Here is a 13,523-nt window from a genome sequence, read left to right on the forward strand (position 1 = left end):
TACTTCCATCACAAAGGACAGGTTCTTCCCTCTTTCCCAAACATGCCGGGTCTCAGATATACACTTTTGCTCATCTCATGCCTCTTCACTTTACTTCTACCTGAAGCACTCTCCTCACCCTGAAGATCAACTCTGGCCATCACCCCAAGTCCCAGTTAAAATCTGGCCCCTTCTTCCAAGCTCTTAGAATTCTACCCATTTCTTTTAAAACTCAAAACAGAGGGGCGCCTGGGTGGCTCAGTCAGTTAAGTGTCTAACTTTGGCTCAAGTCATGATCTCACAGTTTGTGAGTTTGAGCCCCGCGTCAGGCTCTGGGCTGACAGCTCAGAGCCTGGAGCCTGCTTCGGATTCTGTGTCTCCCTCTTTCTCTCTGCCCTTTCCCGGCTCATGCTGTCTGTCTCTCTCAAAAATAAACAAACATTAAAAAAGTAATCCAAACAGCTATTTACTATGTCACTGCTTATTTAGTCTAATGACACTAAGTAACTGTTCTTAAAAATTAAAAATGACTTTCTCTTACATCTGAATTAATACAACCTTTGTCTTCAAAAATCAAGCATGTACTCATGTGCACATATAGCATCATTTAATTTAGCCAGACCTATGGCCACATTAACAGAAATCTTAACTGAAGGAAAACTAGGCCCTAAGCTTACAATCCCAGGTTTCCACCACATCAATATCAATGTTGTTACCACTGGCCAAGTTGACAAATTGATAAGATAAAACCTAACAGTTAATATAACTCAAGGTGAATGTCATATCCTAAAATTTTTAATCTTCCATTTTAAATAGTTAAAAACTGAATACAAAGAGGAGAGTGTCCACCAACATTAAAATTTTGTGTAAAAACAGTGTTTTCCCTTTTTTCTTTCATCAAGCCCCATTTATAAAATGTTGTCAATTTCATGAAATCCCCTTTCTTCTTCCAAGTTGAACCCCTTTTGCCAAGTGATATAGGGTCAGATTTCTATTCAATCAACGTTCTTATCTGGAGATTAAGATGAGGGAAGTAAAATCTGCATTTGGATACAGAAGACACTCTAATCAAACAAAGCTACCAGAATAAGCTACAGTACATGAACTCATATCCTTCTACTCTTTTCAAAAAACCTGTAACATTAACACAATATACCTTAAAGGGTCAGATTCTTAAACTGAGGAATCATAATACGCTAACAGAGTGCACCAAAGTTTAAAAGGCAGTGGACTTTGTTCCAGCACAGGGTGATGGTAGTAAGCCATGAGGTTATCATATTATAACCTGGGGATAGGTCGCAATACCCTGCCACCATGCGCTACGAGCTCTCATGGGTGTCATGTCCACCCGTGACTTACGAGATTTTCTGGTTTGAAGCCTCATCATCAGTGTGTAAACTGAAGCTGCTCCAGAGGCAACAGGGAGAGGAGCAGCTCTGGTGGCATTTGAACTGAAGATACTCAGGCAGAGAAACCAATCTGGTGGTGGTGTAAGACATGAATGGAACCGGAGGGAGAGGAGACAGGAGGATGAGAAAGGACAAAGCAGAGGACGAGAAGACAATCAGAAATGAGATGGAAGAATGAAAAAGAAGGGCAACGAAAAGAAAGCCAAAAAGTGAAGGAAGTGTGGGGAGCAGAGAAAGAAAGGGGAGAGAAGAAGGAGGAGGAAAAGAAAAAAAATGTAAACAATCTTTGGGTATATGGAAAGCAACATGTACCATATGCCTGTACTTCTGATTGCTGTTTTGTTTTGTTCTGTTTTTTAAGTCACAGATGCCATCAAATGACCAAATACAGAATTAGAATCCAGGCACAAATCCATGAACCACAAGAGCTGGAGTATCATTGATATACATTGTTCAAAAACAAAAGTCTAAGCTTCAGGTCAATAAGCAGCATAAAAGTTACTGCCACGTTGATTTTCTGGAGTTACTAGAACCCGCAAAGGAAGAGTCAAAGGAAATCCAAATGTTCCGTTCCTCAGTTTGAAACTGTTCAAACACAAGACAGAAGAATGTGATATTGGTTTCTTAACTGGTCATCTTCTAGCACATCTGCCAACCATCCATGTCATATACTTGCTGACTTTCCCAGAACAGCATTTCCATCATGTCTATCTATACTTTTGGTCCATTTTTTTCCAATTTAAAATGAATTCTAACAGGATCTACCTTGAGCCAACTGTCAAACAATGCCTTCCAGGGTCCAGGACTACCATTCTCCTTATACCTAAAATATTCCCATATTTTTCTGATTCTTCCACTCTTCTAGAAACAATGTGTTCTCAATGAACAGTCTTTAATAATTCAAAATTAGGCATAATGAATTATTAATCAGAAAAATGAATCCTGTGAGGGTGGTACCTAGCCAACATATGATACATTCCAAGTAAGAAATGATAAAAAAGTGAATTAAAATGTACTTTTGTCAATTAAATTCCTTATATATAATTATATCTACACTAATGGTAAGAATTTCCATTCCTGTACCAAGGTCATTAGGGAATTCCTCAGGCATGACTGGCCTTTCTTCAACTTCCAAATCAGCCTTGTCCACATGTAAAGTTGACGTAGACTAGCAAGTTATATAGCTCTTGGCCTATTGCAAATACCACGAGACGAACTGAAACACTGCTCTTCATTATTATTGAACCATTCAAAACCCATTATTATTTTTGGCATCTTCAAACATGGAAAATCTGAATGGTTGATTGGAAGCATCTCATTCAAACGTCAAATCCTTCAGCAAAACTGAATTTTATTATTGAGATATTAACTTTCTATGACCAAAACCTAAGTCAAAGGGACAAAAGGTAAATAAAAGGCTACCAGTTACGAAAAGTCTGAAAGCCACATTTTCACTGATTTACAACTTGACACATGGGACCCCACCACCCAATATCCATGGGGATCTTAAACATGGACAGGAACAACATCCACTTGCCAGATCAAGTCTGAAATAAGTGACATAAATTTTTCAAGCTGCAAAGAATAAGCAACATTTGGGAATGAGGCATTTATTAATAAAAATTTTTATTAAACTTCTGCAAAACAGCAACCTTTAAGAACTTGCTCTAGATGTCATCTCCATCTTGACAGACAGGGTTCTGATTTATCCATCCATGTACCTTAACTCTAACTACAGTGCCTGGCAAATTATAGAAGCTCAAAAATATTTTTCAGTGAATGAATGTGGAAATGAGTGAATAATCAATCGCAGTGACATTCCAGCCATTAGCAGTAGAGACGATCAGCACCCATCCTTCCTTAGCATGGTGGTATTTCAACCATGAAAGACTAGAGAACAAATCCTTAGGAGGAAACAAGGTTGACAACTGAGCACACCTAACCAAAGAAGCACTGCTTAAAGGCATTTCATTAATAAAAAGGATCACTACAGCATTGTGCACCTAGGACTAAGAACACGTCCCACAGAGCACACACCTGAGCTACCAATGGAAGAAGGGAGGGGAGAAGAGTATGAAGAGCCAACAAGGAATTCTTGAGAACCCCAAATCTCAAGAGGTGCTGCCTCTACACAGAACACACAGCCTAAATCACAAAGTCAGCATCTCCCTGGTTTTGAAAACTTAAGCTGCCGATGGAGTCTACTGCATTCCATCATTTGGCAGAACTTTCTGTGCTGAGTGCAGGTGTGGTGTTCCCAGAAATCTATTTAAAGCTACAGAATATTGTCCCAGTGATGCTCCCATAAACTCCTGAAGAAACTTTCATTTGCACCAACAGAAATCCAAGGGTTGCGTGAGAAGTTACAGCAATCTGTAGCCCAGGATCATCACCAGAAGCCAGGAACTCTGCTGTCCCCGCATATCCTATCACAATTCCTCACTCCCGATTAAAGGAACTCACCGCAGTGCAGAATGCCTTCCTGAGCGGGATACACTGTTGCCCACCGGGGAGGGCAGGTTGCTTCCTCTGTGTAGATCCTCGATGGACCTACTCCAGGGCTTTGATTTGTCCACCGAGCTCTCCACAGTGCTTTCCACGCTTTCAAAATCAAAACTAAAACAAAAGAGAAATGCCACTGAAGCCTTAAAAGTTCACAGTCACACAAATGCAGGGATGTGCATAACATGCTCCTTCCTAGTATACATCTGCACCTTACAATGGGTAGTCTTTGCAAACAAAGAAAACTGAAAAAGAAACATAAAAGAATTTTCACGGACTCAGTGTTCACTTGCAGAATACAAAATGACAAATACTGGGCAAGGCAAAAGAAATAGTTGAACAACAGCGCAGAAATAAATAGTAATGTGTTATCTGTATTTTACTACAAGGCTTACTAATTTACCAACTGCTAACACTGCTATGGGGGAAGGGGAAGGAAAGATCTTACAGCTGTCTTCATTTTGCTTTAACAAGTCAATATGTAGGCTTAGACTAATTTATTCCTACCCATCAATTTTAACTGAGCATTTTCTCCTAGTGTGTTGGCAAGTGTACTTTTCCAACCATATGTGATACATTACTCGCAAAGTTATGGATTTGCTTTGATTTTGGAATCTCTTCCCAATGTGGTGCTCTTTAAAGTAGGACTGTTGTTTCTCTCTGACATTTTTTGAGGTTATTACTCATATTAACCATGTTAGAATAAATGGAGAGTTAAGTTGCTCATTTTTGCATAATTTTAGGAACAGAATTTTTAAACAGCCAGGCCTTTGTGTTGTATGCATTTTCTCCTCCCAAAGTTAGTAGCTCTCCTTTCTCAACAAAATACTTCATCAAGTGTTTCTACCCATAGTTCCACCCAGCAACACCTGATCAGAGAATAAACAGAAGGCAGCTATACTTAATATCACATGGAAGATTCGAGAGGCTATTACAGAAGAGACAGTAACAATACATATCGGAAAAAAACAGTAGGACTTTTTGTCAAACAGTTTGACTTTTTATAAAAGTATGATGGCCAAAAAAAAGTATTCTGTTAGAATTCCATTAGAATTGTCATCTGCAAACTCGGATGAGCCACTGATGTATCATTAGTGAATGGATCTGGCCATTTTGTCATGCTTTTGGATGCAGGAAGCAGAGCTGAACAGAAAAGAGGTGGGATTGAGTAATCAAATCCTTAAGAACTAAAAATAGAAGTCTACAACTGACACTGGAGAAGGTAAGCTGAGGGGGGCATCCCAAGATCACCCGTGTCACTGTTACTCTCGCCAAGTCACTCTGCAACCCCCAAGTCATTGGTCAGCTGTTCCATAGCTTCCCACTCCTCTCAGCTCACCCTTCCCACCCTCCTTACAGAGCAGAATTAGGATACACACACCTTAGTTAAGCATCCTATTTAGGGATGGAACATGAACCTGTTGGCTCACATTACCTGGGCTAGGAAACTGTCACAAGCCAAGGAACAGTAAGGAACTTTTCAGCCCATTAGTTTCAAGAAAGAACGTAAGTTATGTATTTATATAAAACTTATCTAAACAAGGCGAAAGCAAACCAAACCTAGCAAGCAGAGAATGTAAAGGCAACACCAAAAAAATGAGATTAGGAAACCACAGCTCTGAGTTCTGATCTTTTGCTGGGTTTGATCTTATGCCACAACTAGGATCTCCTCGTGGTAGCACCTCCTTTTCCTGCTGGTCCTAAGTGAGGGTACATTTGGGAAAACTGGTTCACAGCCTCTATTGTGATATAGGTAAAGGGTTAATCACAGCAAACATTTAATACATAGCGTGCCATCCTTTTCCATTGAAATTTCCACTGAAATTTCTTAGCTTTTCCTCGATTCCATAACCATTCCTTCAGATTTTAAACAATGCAGCAGGGTAGTATTATTGTGTTTGTCACATAATATAAAGTGAAAAAGAGGTTAGCAGTTTTTGACATGATGGACATAGACAAGAAACCCCCTTTGGAAGGACAGGCTATAAAAAGTGGGGCTATACCTCAGAAGACAACTTCTTAGAAAGCTAAGAACTTGTCCATCGGTGTCTCTTACTCTACTTCACATGATACACTAGAGTTATCAAACCTGAAACTGATTAAGCTAGTCTCAGTTAATACTGTCATTTCTGCATCCGTTAGGTAGGAGTAATTACAGCTTTCTCCTCACGCATTCTCAAGGAAGTGCTGAGGGTTCTAAGATAACATCTGGTTCAGTCTTAGAACTTCTTTGGAATGATGCGATATAAAAAAACAAGTTACTGCTTTTAAAGGCAGCATGGAGAGGGGGGAAAACACTATCACCCAAGTCAAAATGTCTTCCAAACAAATTGTAAATACAATTATTAAGTATTACTTCCTCAATCTGTGTGTGTGAGAGAGTCTATCAGTACATACTGCAATGTTTTTAGGGTTTTTTTTGACTAAAGGAGGGAATGTGGAGAAGAAAATGTCTCATCCAAATGTACATTTCTCATTCCTGTTGTAAATCCTTCCAGAAGCCTCGCAAATGGGAAAATTTTAAGAATTAACAAAAAACAAGGTTAAATACGTTGATTTTTTTTTCCTGCTCTGCCCCAATTTTCTCCTCCCTCACCTTAGGAAGGCGAAGTCAAAACAACACAAATACCCATCAAGTAAAAAAGCAAAGCCTCTGTTTACTCCTCCCCTCAGTCCCACTAGATTTGGTATCCCCATCTGCAATTATTTTCTCTGCATTTGCTAGCACGTACAAATGTATATATTTTTGTTTTGTTTTCTGAGAAAAAGAAAGTCACTCTTCTGTGTCATGTGTTATTCACTCAACAGTATATCACATACCTCTTTCAGTATCTGCTAGGGTATTCTACCATATGGACGTAATGTAACTTGAGCACTGAAGAAAGTTACCTCTTTTAAAAATAAGGACTCCTCCAAGGGGGATTTTTATTCCCCCGTTTTGCTTCTGCCTTGAAAGCATTTCTAATAACAATTACGTGATTTGCTTTCAGCTACTTGAGTAGAAACAAACCTCCTTAAACCTTACCACATCTGCTGCTGGGTTTCTCCCCCTCAATGCGGTATGTAATTTTACCACTCTCTTGCATCTTCTGTGACCACATGAAATTCAAAAGCCAAAAGCCAAGTTTTACTTACGTGACCGCGTACTGCGCAAATGATAGATATTCCACTAGAACATCAAGACCCCTGTTTTCTTCATTCAGAAACTCTCTGACCCATCTGTTAAAAATAAAAACAATTATCACAGAGGTTCATCACATGCTCTGCCATGAGAAAGCCCAGTGAACACAGTTACTGTTCCACCAGAAACTTTCACTTCAAGGAAATAACGGAGGCAGACCTAGACTCCATCGCACGGAGTAGGTACTTTTCAATATGGTAACCATAAAAACCACAGCATTTCAATGTGCAAGAAAAGGGGGCAAAAGGTATACATGTGCCTCGCTTGCATTTTACTGCTTAGGAGACTTGAGGTGACCTGTAGGAAGTGTTCTAAAAAAGGAACCTGCTAAGTGTATTTTTTTTCCACCACAACTGACCCACAGCTTGCTTGTTAAAGGAGCCAAGACTACACAGGGAACGCGGCAAGCTAGGAACGTGACGACATAAGCAGTGAAATTCAGGCATGATTCCAAATCCACATTCAAGTCCTTCTTGGCACACTAGGCCACAGAAAACACTGAACTAGCCAATGAGAAACCAGCATTTAGGAGCTTCTGGAAATTCAATAGGGTTAATGATTTGCTTAATTTTTTCCATGAATGTTAAAACCTCTTAAAAACTTGCAGGCGCCGCATACCATCATCAAAGCCAAGACATGACAGATCATGTTTTTCTTTAACTCATTTTAAATAGTATCACCTTGCATTTAAATGGTGGGTTTGAATGCAGTTCAGTGAGAATTTTTACTGATTTTTATTTGCACTTCGCCATAACTCCTAGAGATGAAGCAGAGTGGTCAAACAGAACCTTCAGGCACTGAGGATAAACACTTGCTACCACGGATTTCCTCCAGGGCATTCATCTTCAAAGAATGCATGATACCTGATTAATAAGCCTTCACTAGGTACTGACAAGTAAGTAAAAAAAGTCTGCTACTATCACAGAAATGGGACTTGAGGTACATCACCCACATGCGTTCCAAAACTGGTTTCCTTCCTCCAAAAACACCAAGCAAAAAACAGGCCCACCAGCTCTGGACACGATTGCTACGCTAGAAGCTAGTTTCGCAAGCTGTTAGAACAACAGGACGACAATCGTACGTGTATTGTTAAGGATGAAAAATCCCTTAAAATCTTCGTCTTGACTGAAGAAAAAAAAAAAATCTGATGGACTCAGGATGCCTGTTTTCAAATTCTGTTTGGGGCCTTTTTCCTTTATCCTCAAGCTCATTCTTTGTTGTATTCCTCTCATCTCCATGATGCAAACTCAGGTCTACAGGTAGCCCCCGGAGGCAGCAAGGTAGGAAAAGCAGGCAGCTTATCTCGTATTTTCCCCCAAGTGTCTCAGGCAGGCTATCACAAAATGTATGCACCTAACATAGCCACATATAAGCAAATAATATCAAAAAGATACCTAGAGAGGAAAGTAAAAGAACACCACCTGTTGGGTCTCTTAAGAGCTGACAAGGGGCGCCTGGGTGGCTCAGTCAGTTAAGCATCTGACTTCGGCTCAGGTCACGATCTCGCGGTCTGTGAGTTTGAGCCCCGCATCGGGCTCTGGGCTGATGGCTCAGAGCCTGGAGCCTGCTTCCGATTCTGCGTCTCCCTCTCTCTCTGCCCCTCCCCCGTTCATGCTCTGTCTCTCTCTGTCTCAAAAATAAATAAACGTTTAAAAAAAAAAAAAAAGGGCTGACAAAAACTAAAAGAGTTGGCCACCCGTCAGGCTTCAAAACCACCACATACAGCGTCTCCTGGTTTCTGCCTCTGGATACTTTCAGTTGATTTATTTTAATTATTCTCCCTTTACAGCTAGATCTCAGGAGGCACTGTACATTTTTTTTTTTTAATTTTTTTTTTCAACATTTTTTATTTTATTTTTGGGACAGAGAGAGACAGAGCATGAACGGGGGAGGGGTAGAGAGAGAGGGAGGCACAGAATCGGAAACAGGCTCCAGGCTCCGAGCCATCAGCCCAGAGCCTGACGCGGGGCTCGAACTCACGGACCGCGAGATCGTGACCTGGCTGAAGTCGGACGCTTAACCGACTGCGCCACCCAGGCGCCCCGAGGCACTGTACATTTTTAAGTGCAAATAGTTAGAAGCCTAGAAATAGTAAATAAATTTTCTTTTTATAAATGGTAGGACACTAAAGCAAGGATGGCAGTCACTATGGAAATCCTCTGACTAGCTGCTCTGGAAACTCAAGCCTCTGAGCTTCTCTGAGGCCTCTCCAGTGGCCTGGCCTGTGAGCTCTGGCTGGGTGATTGAAACTGGCCCTCAATGGCAGGCATGCAGCAGGAATCCCGGGGGCTGGGCACGGAGGTCTTCATTTTAGAATGAAGAGTCACCATACACTCCAGATGATACAGAGCAATCTCAATTCTACACTTTCTATCTCAGTGGCTCATAAAAACACTCCAGTGTAGGAGCTGAGAGCAACAACTATTGTAGTTCCTTCTGGTTGATTTTCTAGACATAGCCTCTAAAGAGTAGAGATGGTCCAGGACACCCTGTGGACCTATCACTGCCTTAACCACCAGCACTTCCAACTCAGGGATTTTTAGCCACAAACTAAATGGGAGGCAAATGACTCACAGATAAGAAAATGTTTAAATAAAATAAAGGCAGGGAGGGAGGGAGGGAGGGAGGGAGGGAGGGGAGGAAGGAAGGAAGGAAGGAAGGAAGGAAGGAAGGAAGGAAGGAAGGAAGGAAGGAAGGAAGGAAGGAAGGAAGGAAGGAGCGAGCCAAGCACGGCAGGAGCCACAATTCTCTTGACTCAAAGTACTAATATGAACACATTTTCATGCAGGGATAAAGACTATTTAGCTAGCTTCTCTTTCTTTAATCCAATGCTATTATGGATGCCTCCAGCCCCAGTTGCTGATTTTGAGTGTAAGTGCCTTAAAAACAACATTCACAGTGAAAGGCAGGAACAAACTGCACAGTTCCTAACAAGTCGGCTAGAGTGTAACAATTCCTGCCTCTGAGAGGTTTAATTTCATGAGGTTAATCTCTTTTTCTAAACCCTGAGATCTTCCCTGGGTCTTTGATCTGGCCCAGACACCCCTAGGTGATTTAGGGAAGAGTAAGATAAAAATCTACCACAGTGGGGGTGCCTGGGTGGCACAGTTGGTTAAGCATCCGACTCGATCTTGGCTCAGTTCATGATCCCACAGTTCATGAGTTCAAGCCCTGCATCAGACTCTGCGATGATGATGTGGAACCTGCTTGGGATTCTGTCTCTCCTTCTCTCTGCCCCTCCCCCTGCTTGTACGTACACACACGTTCTCTCTCAAAATAAATAAACTTAATAATTAAAAAAAAAACTTTTTAAATCCACCATGGTTGACCTCCTTATCCTCTTTGCCAAACGATCCAAGGTTAGCCAAGTCATTTCAGCAAAAAGGCTATGCATTTACAGGGGGAAAAAAAAAAAAAAAAAACAGTCTTCACTTTTTCCTGTCTCTTATCAATTCCTAGCCCCTCTACACTTGGGATATACTGTGGAGGAGAGAACAGAGGTGAGAGTGAACTTCTGAGAGGAAACAGTATACAAACAAAATGGGTAAAGATGAAAACTGGGCAAATTTCAAAGCAGTATCTTTAACCTAAAGGCATAAAAAAAATGGAAGCCCTACTGTGCAGATTCACGTACATGATCCTGCAATGACATATCATAAATTTAGGGTTCCTCTAGAAAATTATTTCCATTTTTCACTTCTGTGCATATTATATACAGTTTTTTTGTTTTGTTTTGTTTTACATATTGCCAACATGCACACCGTTTCAAATTGGATGATTATAGGTTCTGGAAACAAGAATTATTTCTGACTCTGATAGCATGCATCACTGAGTACCCCCACAGATTCAGTGTAATCACCATATGTTGTAAATTTGAATTAGGCAAATTCCAAATCAGCTGCTCAGGAGCTGGAAGAGACCATGATAAGGAAAAATAGCTCTGAAAAAAACTCTTATTCAAGGAAGGAATCTATGTGCAGATGTCAACAGTTACTGTTTTATCATAGACAGGTTCAAGTTGTTTCAGAGTTGCTCGTTTCTGCTTCCACTCTCCTCACCCCACCCCTGCACCCGGCCAACTTTAGAAACTCATTGTTCTGATCTAGAAAATGAAGTCTCAAGGGACCTTTTTGGCTTCAAATTTCTAAGATTAAACAAAGCAGACCCAAGATCACAAGATAAGGGACAGTGGTGAATTCCCTTTGCCAGTCTCCTTTTGGAGGTGCTCCTAATACATGGCGGAAACTGCAGTTGAGGAAAAATCATGCGAAAAAATCACAAGCAGCAAGAGAAAGAAGGTAAGTAAGCATCACTCAGATAAACCATCAGCTGCCAAATCTATTCTTCAAGACAGAGTCACAAACTGGTTCTTAGTGCAGCCCACACATCACTAGGGGTCCCTGAGACCCTCTGAGGGGTTTGGGAAGTTAAAACTGTTCTCACAAAAATATTAAGATAGTAATTGCTTTCCACAGTGCTGACACCCACACTGATGGTACAAAATAAAGAGTGGAGAAAACTACGACTGGCAGAAAATACACCTATTTAGTGTTCTTCACCCAGAGCACTTGGGAGAGAAAAAAAGTCAGCTTCACTTTGAACTGTCCTTAAGGAAGCAATAAAAAAAAAAAAAATACTGATTTTAGTAAAGCTTGTGCCATGAGTTTGTATCTTTTTAATTTTCTATCTAACAAAATGGAAAGCCCACATAAACCTCTCTCCCCTACTGTCCCCAAGTACCACGGCTGACTCCAGGAAAAGCACTTGTGCAGTTTTTTGAGACATCAACTGAACAAGTTGCTGTTGGGTTTTTTTGTCGTTCTTTATTTTTTATTTATTATTTTTTACATGAAACATAAAATGACTAACAAATACAGTTATTCTGTCTTGGGTATTTGGCAGACATTTTCTCAAAAGTGAATGAAGTGAGCGTATCATTTCAAGGAAAACAACTGAGAGGATTTGTTGTCCATTATAAAATATGAGGTTTCAAACAAAAAACTAAAAATTCTGGAACACTTGTATTCCCCACCACGAACTTGACAACTCCCCAATCCTTAAAGTATATTCAGATTACACTGATAATTATTAATGAACATGAATGTTTTCATATTGTAGAATAAAATGTCTCAATCTTTGAGAGATCAGAAAAACTCAGTGAAACCATATTTTCCAAATAACCAATTCATGATGTTACCCAAATTATGCCTGGGTGGAACGACCCATTCAATTTTCAAGATAGCACAGTGGGGTCACCTGGGTGGCTGAGTCAGTTGACGGTCTGACTTTGGCTCTGGTCATGATCTCACAGTTCCTGAGTTCAAGACCCACATCAGGCTCACTGATGTCAGTGCAAAGCCCACTTCAGATCCTTCTCCCTCTCTCTCCACCCCTTCCCAGCTCGTGCTATCTCTTTCAAAATAAACATTAAAAAAAAAAAAAAAAAAACCCACAGTGAATTTTAGTTTAACCAAGTACAAAAGCCCATTGATATTCTTTCAGATTCTACAAAGAAATTACCACTCATTGAAGGATGGTGTACCATGAAAGAAGAATATCCACAATTATCTGCAGGTTATTTAAAACTCCTTTTTTCAAGTGCATATGTGTGTGTAAGGCCGGTTTTTCTTCATGTACATCTTCATATACATATACAACATATTACCACAAATCAAATGCAGACAAAGAAGTCAGAATCAAGCTGCCTTCTATTAATCAGACATTAAAGAAATTTATAAAAATGTAAACCAATGCCATTCCTGTTACTATTTTTTTCTTGTTGCTTTGGAAAATAGATATTTCTCACAAAATATCTTGTTTGTGCTATGTTTATTATTTTGTATTCACAACTTTGTATTTATTAAATATTTACTTTAAAATAAAAATTAAATTTTATTAAATAAGCCAAGTGAAAATTCATCAGTTAAATTTCCAATATGGTAAACATTAAGAGATAAAACCCACACAAACAAAAGCATATTAAGGTTCAAAATAATTTAAGAGTAAAGGAATCCTGAAATCAAAAAAATTTAAAAACTGCTGGTTCAGATAATGGACTTTACGTTTGGACATATCAAGGTTCAAATTTCAGTGCTTCTCAATTGTGTGGACTGAAGCAAGATAATTAGTAACTGACTCTAACTTTCCTCATCTATAAACAGGGGCTCAGAGGTAAAGGGCAATAATAAAAAGATTTTTGTAAGAAATAACACAATGATGGGGTGCCTGGGTGGCTCAGTCGGTTAAGCATACAACTTCGGCTTATGTCATGATCTCACAGTTCGTGGGTTCAAGCCCCGCATCGGGCTCTGGGCTGACAACTCAGAGCCTGAAGCCTGCCTCAGATTCTGTGTCTCCTTCTCTCTCTGCCCCTCCCCCACTTGTGCTCTGCCACTCTCTCTCAAAAATAAACATACACACACACAAAAAAAGAAAGAAAAGAAGTAACACAA

The 13,523-nt window shown here is 40.1% G+C and overlaps 1 protein-coding gene across 10 annotated transcripts in view; it reads right to left on the minus strand.

Annotated features, from left to right (window-relative positions):
- FMNL2 (formin like 2) overlaps window positions 1–13,523 on the minus strand; it is a 314,444-nt gene that overhangs the window by 83,451 nt on the left and 217,470 nt on the right. For 9 of the 10 annotated variants that reach the window (XM_058715261.1, XM_058715265.1, XM_058715257.1 and 6 more), the window contains exons 5-6: window positions 7,026–7,109; window positions 3,852–4,004 (exon numbers count right to left, since the gene is read on the minus strand). In XM_058715261.1, coding sequence (XP_058571244.1) covers window positions 3,852–4,004; window positions 7,026–7,109 — 237 coding nt within the window. Of the gene's footprint in view, window positions 1–1,338; window positions 1,763–3,851; window positions 4,005–7,025; window positions 7,110–13,523 lie in introns of those variants that run through there. The other variant, XM_058715266.1, reaches the window with a different exon arrangement.

Source organism: Neofelis nebulosa, chromosome 2 (assembly GCF_028018385.1).
Source record: "Neofelis nebulosa isolate mNeoNeb1 chromosome 2, mNeoNeb1.pri, whole genome shotgun sequence".
In the NCBI taxonomy this organism is placed as follows: Eukaryota; Metazoa; Chordata; class Mammalia; order Carnivora; family Felidae; genus Neofelis; species Neofelis nebulosa.